This window comes from Pocillopora verrucosa, chromosome 4 (assembly GCF_036669915.1).
Source record: "Pocillopora verrucosa isolate sample1 chromosome 4, ASM3666991v2, whole genome shotgun sequence".
Lineage (NCBI taxonomy): Eukaryota > Metazoa > Cnidaria > Anthozoa > Scleractinia > Pocilloporidae > Pocillopora > Pocillopora verrucosa.
Window position 1 is genome coordinate 18,879,916 of NC_089315.1, and position 7,594 is coordinate 18,887,509.

Sequence of the window (7,594 nt, forward strand, 5' to 3'; positions counted from 1 at the left end):
GACCACAACTTTCAAGTTATCATTCTATCCGCAACGTAAACTAGTAATTTTTAGGCATTTTTAAGCTTGCTCCTTAATGCATTACATGCTTAAAGCGTCTTAAGTCGCGTGTCACTAACCTATTGTCTATTAGGTTTTGTCTCATAAACAGTCAACTTACAAATATATACAATTATTTAAATTCGGGTAAACTACCTGTATCCACGCGACCTGACAATCACAACCTTCGATCGCTCAGTGCAGAGATGTTCTCAAAGATTAAATTGCAAAAACTCGGAAATTTTAATTACAGACGGGGTTCCAAGTGTTATGAAAAGGAACACCCTACAGATATTGTCTCAGTTCCACTACTAGAAGGTAAAGTATTCGAATTTAGAAATATCTTGGATCAACCATGAGTCTACATGCAACTTGCTTCTCTAATATCCCAGCTTCTTCAAGAGCCGACTGCTTACGAGTAACGGAGCAAAATACAAAAAATCAGAAAGAAACTCACAAATGTGTGATTTGTAAAACATCAACAAATTTTCTCTCAACATGAGAAACTTACTGATAAAACATATCCAAAAGCTATTGATTGATAGATCATGCTATCGTAAAAGTCTAATTTATTCAGCAAACATAGTATTTTTTTTTTAAATTCAGACATTTTTACAAGTGTTTTCATTTATTGTTATATTTTGTTTATTCTTGACCACACATGTTCTTGCCAGAAGTTCGATACAGTTGAACAAATTTAGAAATAGCAAAAGTGGTAAATAAGTTTTTGAGACAACTTGCTCCATAACCGAAAATCCAAGAATAGCGACATCATGTTTTGTGCAGTTTTATTTTATGTCAAAGGTCTGTCCGAACAGCTTTGCAGTTGCCTAAAACAACAAGGCGTACGCACTGTTTTAAAAGTCGGAGACTACGCTCAGATCTCAGTTAGTACGACCAAAAGACGCTGTCGACCCGTCTAAACAAGATGGCATAGTTCACAGGATTCTATGTGAATGCGGCAAGGTGTACATCGGAGAGGAATACAGAATTAAGGAGCACGATCGAGACATCCGACTCGCCTGTCCGTCCTTCGTTCCAGAGTGGCTTGTGTCCGGTGTTGTGGGCATGCTCTGAAACGGCGGAGGTCTTGTTACGGGCGAGTCGAATGTCTCGATCGTGCTCCTTAATTCTGTCTTTTCAACAGCTCTGATTGGTGCATTTCGATCCTTGCTGTTCACTCAGTGATTTGCTCCCTCTGCGGTCCGCTGTCGCACGGTCTTTTGGTCGTACAAACTGAGATCTTAGCGTAGTCTCCGACTTGAAAATAGCGCGTACACCTTGTTGTTGTAGGCAACGGCGAAGCTGTTCGGACAGACCTTTGACATAAGGTAAAAAACTTATTCGATCACAATCACAGCAGAGCATCATGTTTTATAAGATCATGCAGTATGCAGTCGAAACGTCGCGATCTACATCATAGGTGACTTCATCGTGAGACAGACGAAAAACTTACTTTATTGTTATTCACCACAACCTTTTCTACGAAATGGTAACAAATATATTAGGAATAAAAGATTGATCTTCAAGGTTTTACCAAAAGAGTTGATTTTAGAAATTGCTTTGTGTTAAACTCGTATAAAAATTGAGATTGAAAATCAGTTCTCTCCTTTTAGCATCTGACTACATCCCGTTAAAATTTGTCTCCAATTTTTCCACGTGTCACAGGTTCCGAGTTTTCTCTAAACATCCCAAGTGGGTTATTACACCAGGTAACCCATAGAAGGAGAGGTCCACTATCTTTTCATAAAACAACTGTGAGTTTGCCAGTACAATAAACCATGGGCAGGCCACACTATATGTTCGCGGCTAATAAATGTTGACACGAGACGAACAAAATCTATGAGGGTTATTAATAAAGCCCTGAAAATCTAAATTACATCGCACTAAAGTGAACTGTACTGTTAATCGAATCATTTGTGGTATTTTTTGCCTTTTTTGGGCCGTTTGATGCGTCTTTTAACGAAATTAACAAATCGAGACAAGGCTTGCAAAGTGGTGGTCGCCAGCCGCAACCTCCTACACTTCAAACTGAAATTAGCGACAAACAACTGAAAATACGTCCTGACTGGCGACGGTTGTCAATTAATGAGATGTTGCTTTTTCTCCCCGTTCGATTTTGAACTTTATCCCTCCAATATCCTCCAAGAAAATCTGAATTATGAATGTAGCTTTCTCAATATGCCAAACTCAGCGACCGAAGGAGTTCGAAGTAAGTGTTCTTCTTACTTTCTCGGCCTGTTACTGAAGGGAACAAAGGTCTCGGTCTATTGATTGAAGGGAACAAAGTTTATCTATTGATCGTGATCGCATTAGGATACACTCAGAGTAAGATAGAGGGTTTAGATAGGTTCTCACTCTAATGCCATCAAAAGGGGCACTGGAATTTAAATCACGGAATTATGCATGAAGACCACAAAAAAAACAAACAAACAAACAAACAACAACAACAATAGCAGCAGCAGATTACTTTGAAATGCGCATATGATTCCTATGAAGACATGTATATTCAACGGACCTTTTGGCCTGAAGAAGATTCACCGTTCCTAAGCAGTTGGAATGACGCGATCCACATCGGAAGTGATACATACGATTATACTTCATTGTCAGTATAATTTTATTATTGCATGTAAAAGATACCTTTTAACGACGTGCCTTCAATCAGACGACAAATTCATCTAGAGTTCATTTTCTTGATCTATGTCAACCAGTTCTTGGCTTGTGCTTGCTTTTAAGTTTTCTTTACCCCTGTCTGCATTCTCAATCGTAGTCACAAGCAGATGAACCTTTTTTAGGCGGGTGCCTTCCTCGACCGCCTGACCAAGAGCGCAGAGCATAGTGGACATCATAGAGAATCCTAAAATAACCCCAGCTGCCATCATTAGATATTCGCTGACCTCAACTCTTCCATCCTCGAAGGGCAAGAAATCTCCCAATCCTATGGTACTAAATGTTATAAAACAGAAGTAAAAACTCTCTAAGTAAGTCCAATCTTTTCGTCTCAAATCTGCCATAAAAGAAATCACAGCAAGAGTGAAGATAGCCAAGAAAGTGGCGACCAAGGCACTGTCAGTTGCTTCGCCGTGTATCGTGTCTCGTCTGAGAAATTTGTTTTTCACAGCCCTGATCATTTTCGTAATACTCTCGTTGATATTTGTACCCACTACCTTGAAAACCACACATGTCAGTGGTATTCCAAACAGTGCATACACAATACAAAAAATCCTGCCCCATGAAGTCAAGGGAACTATGTGGCCATAGCCTGCAGAAAGAAAGTCACAGTTAATTACAAAAACTGAAACCAAAAAAAATGAAAGAAAAACGTCATCAAATCCTATCTTACCCTTTTCAATAAATTACACAACGACTAAGCCAAGATGATCGATTTTAATTATATTTCCGACTATGTATATAATAACTCACAACTTCGCTTCGCATGGGTCGCCTACTGTGCTGTAAATGCTGCGTTTACGTCCGTCGATGGAAAAAGGCGAATGCCTTACCTTCATATTCACTTATTTCGTTCCATTTTCATGAATGTGGTATGCTGATTGCACGTGCTTTGTTCAGAGGGTGAAATATTACAATTCACTCAAATGTAAATCTGACATAACATTTATTACTCTCATGTCCTAAATAAAGTTCAAAACTGTAGGCGACATCGAATACGACATGGAAGAATCAGCAGGAGTCACAATAGTAAACATGGCGCACTTCAACAATGTGTTTGAAAGTTGTAAGACCATCAAATTGTGCCGAGTATCAGGAGTATCCTCTTGGCCTTACTCTCCTGGACACAAACAGCGTAATGAAATTAAATTTAATGATTCAAATAAGCTTCAAAGAAAATTGATTTAAATGCATGTACGACTTAAGTTATACTATGCACTGACGCCTTGTAAAACAAAGCCAAGAGACTCTGTTTTATGGGGATTCTCAGTCTTCATAAATCTTGGAGAGTATAAACTAATTAATAACATAATTATCAATGTCGTTCTTCAACCCTTATCATACTCACCGACAGTGGTCAATATTGTCCCTGCAAAAACGAACGCATTGCCAAACTTCCATGTTTCTATTTTTGTCGAAGCGTAAGGACTCTCGAAAATATCCCTTAGTTTGTTCATGTCTTCTTCTGAAATGTTGTATTTGCCTCGCAATGAAGCGATCTCGGATTTTAAACGAGTCTTTTCATTTCTTTCGTTTTCCTTCTCAAGAGTCTGGAAAATAATTGCTCCAATTCCAAGGTAACTGACCCAAACTAAGCATTCCAAGGCAAATTTGGCGCATTTGCGTAAACTCATGTTGGTTGTGTAAAGTAGGGTATTTGATGCGATGTAGGATGATGCTGCGAAGGGAACCACAACAGTCCTCAGTAAAAATCCTTTCCAAATTGTCATTGTTAATAATCTGAGTATGATATGTGTCAAACATGTAAAGTTTATGAAATTAATCTTTTATGAGGTGCGATTGGCTAAATAAAGCACCAGCTGCCCTACACCATGGATACCAATCTTTTTTTCCTGTACCATAAGAAAAAAACCGAGACACATCTGAGGACCTCAGCCGTTCAAAAATAAGATCAGTCTTTACTCTAGCGACGTAACATAAACCCATCCCGAAACTGAAAAGGGAAAATGTATTACTTTACTGTTCCTTATTTTGCTCAGAAATAATCTTCATGCATTCATAGCGTTTAATATAGTTAGTCATAATTACAGTTAAACCTTTCAAACAAGGAATTTAAATACTCAAGTAGGGACGTTAACCAGTCAGAACTACAACGCCGAGGAAAAAGTAGATTCCGAAGTTCATATTTTTATTTCGAGTTTTGCGAATGGTTTTGAGTTCGCCTTCTCTTACGGTGCCATATCTCATCTTCAGCATAAAATGGGAGCACAATGCTGATTTTAAAATAGAAACTTGAATGATTCACCGACTGAGTCTGGGCCCTCAAACAACGCAAATTTCGGTGATTCACGCTGTTGTTTTGCGGGAGACAGACAAAGTTTTAAAACGCTCGTGCTGAGCTATTGTTCTATTCGTTAGATCTTTTGTTGTGCCTCTTCCTTGTTGCCGTCGCCGTAGGGGTAAGTTCCTTATTAATAATGAATTATTGTCTCAGAAGAGCGAACGCCAGTAAACGTTGGTTGAGAATCTTCTAAACTCTCCCACGAGCATTACACATGCTGCATTGTGTGTAGCGTGATGCTGTTACAAATCAAACTAATACAATGATCACTAAAATTAACTTTAAGAACGCCCTAAAACCCGGAAAAGAGAAAAATATTTTTCAAATGGACTAAAAGAAAAATCCGACGTATCCTTACCACCTGCTTGTTGTATGTTCTGGAAACATAAGATTTGGTTCTACTTACTACTTTACTCATACGGATTGACATATCCTGATGAAATAGGAAAAAAAACATATGGGTGTTAAATAATTTATAACTTTATAACTGCTCCGTCTATGTATGCACATAAGCATAATGAGGGTTGGCCACGTTTTTGTTGGGCTCTTATTTCTCTGGGCTTTACTTGTATCGGAGCGTCCATTGAGCAACGTCAACTGAAACAAAGGCCTCATTTCACTTTATTGTAATAGAATGTAATTATAAACTGACTATACCTTAGCTTGCCAAGGTCACATTTTGTTCCCTTTTGTACTGGAAAGCATACTACTTACTTACTACTTACTTGTACTGGAAAGCATACTACAGAATCTACTTGTTCATAAAAGATGGAAGCTGGAACCTTAAGTGGAATCTTTTGAGGGAGATCACAGTTAATCTAAAAGCAATCTTAACTGTATGAAATTATTGAATATTTACTTAGTAACCAGCTGAAGTTTAGAAATACAGTCGAATATTCTTATTACCACAAACTTTTAAAAGCAATTAGGACTTTCCTCTGTGTAAAGATACTTACTATTTCTAATACGATGCTCCCTTTACTTGAAATTTCTTGAAACAAATCACGGGAATTTGAAGTCGACCCGAAAGTATCTGTCAAGTTCGACTTGTTACGTTTTCGCTCATGCCTTTCGAAAGTTGAACGTGACACGAAGTCATTACAATGAGCGCAGTAAATATATCCTTTCTTGTCATCGCACTCCATGCGTTCTATAAAGGAGATGCGAAAATGAAAACCCGTTGCTTTCAATTCAGATATTTTGACAAAATTTGCTGCTGCACATGGAACAAAATTTGCTATTCCTGTCCGACGCAAGTGCTGGCTAATTTGTGATGCATTTCCTATTGACAGTTCAGATTACAATTAGACTATCTTTAGTGCGTCAATTAAAGATGTCAAAACAGCGAGACTCGTTTAATTCTTACCTCAAAGGTTAATTAAATGTATATTAATTAAAAACCTTCTTTTGTGCCAAAAAAGAGACCACTTAAAGGATGCTAAAAGATTTACGTTATTAAAGTTCACCTTATGTTCAATTAAAGATTCATGAAAGGTAACTGTTAGCTTTTGAATATTTCGGTTTACAATTAAAGACGCCTAAAGCTTAAGTCAACCTTTAGGGATGCTTTCCGTTGTGCCTAAAGGCACTGAAATAAGAGCATTCGTCCTGTGAGACTCACCACGTGTTGACCGTTTCCTGTCTGACCATGGTACGGCTTTGTTCAGTCTCAAGTCAATAAAACCATCCTTATTAGAGAAGACTATCTCCTACAGAAAGCTTAAATCTATCGACTTGAATTCTTTCCAGTCCGACCTGGCTGCCACTGATTTATGCAGAAATCCTCCTGAAGCCCTGGAAGATTTGGCTGACAGCACACTGAAAGTTGTTTTGGATAAACATGCTCGTTTGATTACCAGGTCTATCAAAGAGAGACTTCGTGTTCCTTGCTTCAATGAGGAGATTAAGATGGCTAAACGTAAAAGAAGAAAGGCTGAAAAGAGATGGTGAAGAATTAGGTTAGACTCTGACCTGGCTGCCTTCAAGGTGAAGAGGAATGCAGCAACTGCTCTGATGAACACTAATTTCATTGAGGAGAATAGCGGGGATCAAAAGAAGCTGTTTGCCGCGAGTAATCGCTTACTAAACAGAGGATCTGCCGACTGTCTACCTCCCACTATTGATACGGCCCAATTCGCCGAGGACATCGGGAAGTTTTCTATATAGAAGATAGTGCATATTAGGAGTCGCCTCGATTGTCATGGTGCTGTAAACTATCATAAACCCGACATAGAGGGCACTGAGTCGTCTTTCGTCCACCTCACTGACCCTATGCCTTCAACTTTGGTCAGCCGATGTGATGTCCTACTTCCTGTACTTACAAGATTAATCAATATGTCCTTAAAGTCTGGTAAATTTCCTGTCGCCTGGAGGGAGGCTTTAGTCTTACCGTTACTTAAAAAACCTGGCCTCGACATTCTCTTCAAGAATTTTCGTCCCTTTAGTAACTTGCCATTTGTTTCGAAGCTGACAGAGTCAGCCGTCTATAACTAAACTCATAGTCACATTTGCATGAACAATCTTTACCCGGCCAATCAGTCATCTTATAGGAAGAAATATAGCACAGAAACAGCGTTTTTGGTT

At 38.6% G+C, this 7,594-nt stretch overlaps 1 protein-coding gene across 1 annotated transcript; it reads right to left on the reverse strand.

Annotated features, from left to right (window-relative positions):
• Positions 1–2,717: 2,717 nt before the first annotated feature.
• Positions 2,718–4,439, reverse strand: LOC131778120 (potassium channel subfamily K member 9-like). Its single transcript, XM_066165361.1, has 2 exons — positions 4,058–4,439; positions 2,718–3,301 (listed from the first exon to the last, which is right to left on the reverse strand). The coding sequence occupies exons 1-2, from the start codon at positions 4,437–4,439 to the stop codon at positions 2,718–2,720; spliced, it is 966 nt and encodes a 321-aa protein (XP_066021458.1).
• Between the last annotated feature and the right edge of the window lie 3,155 nt (positions 4,440–7,594).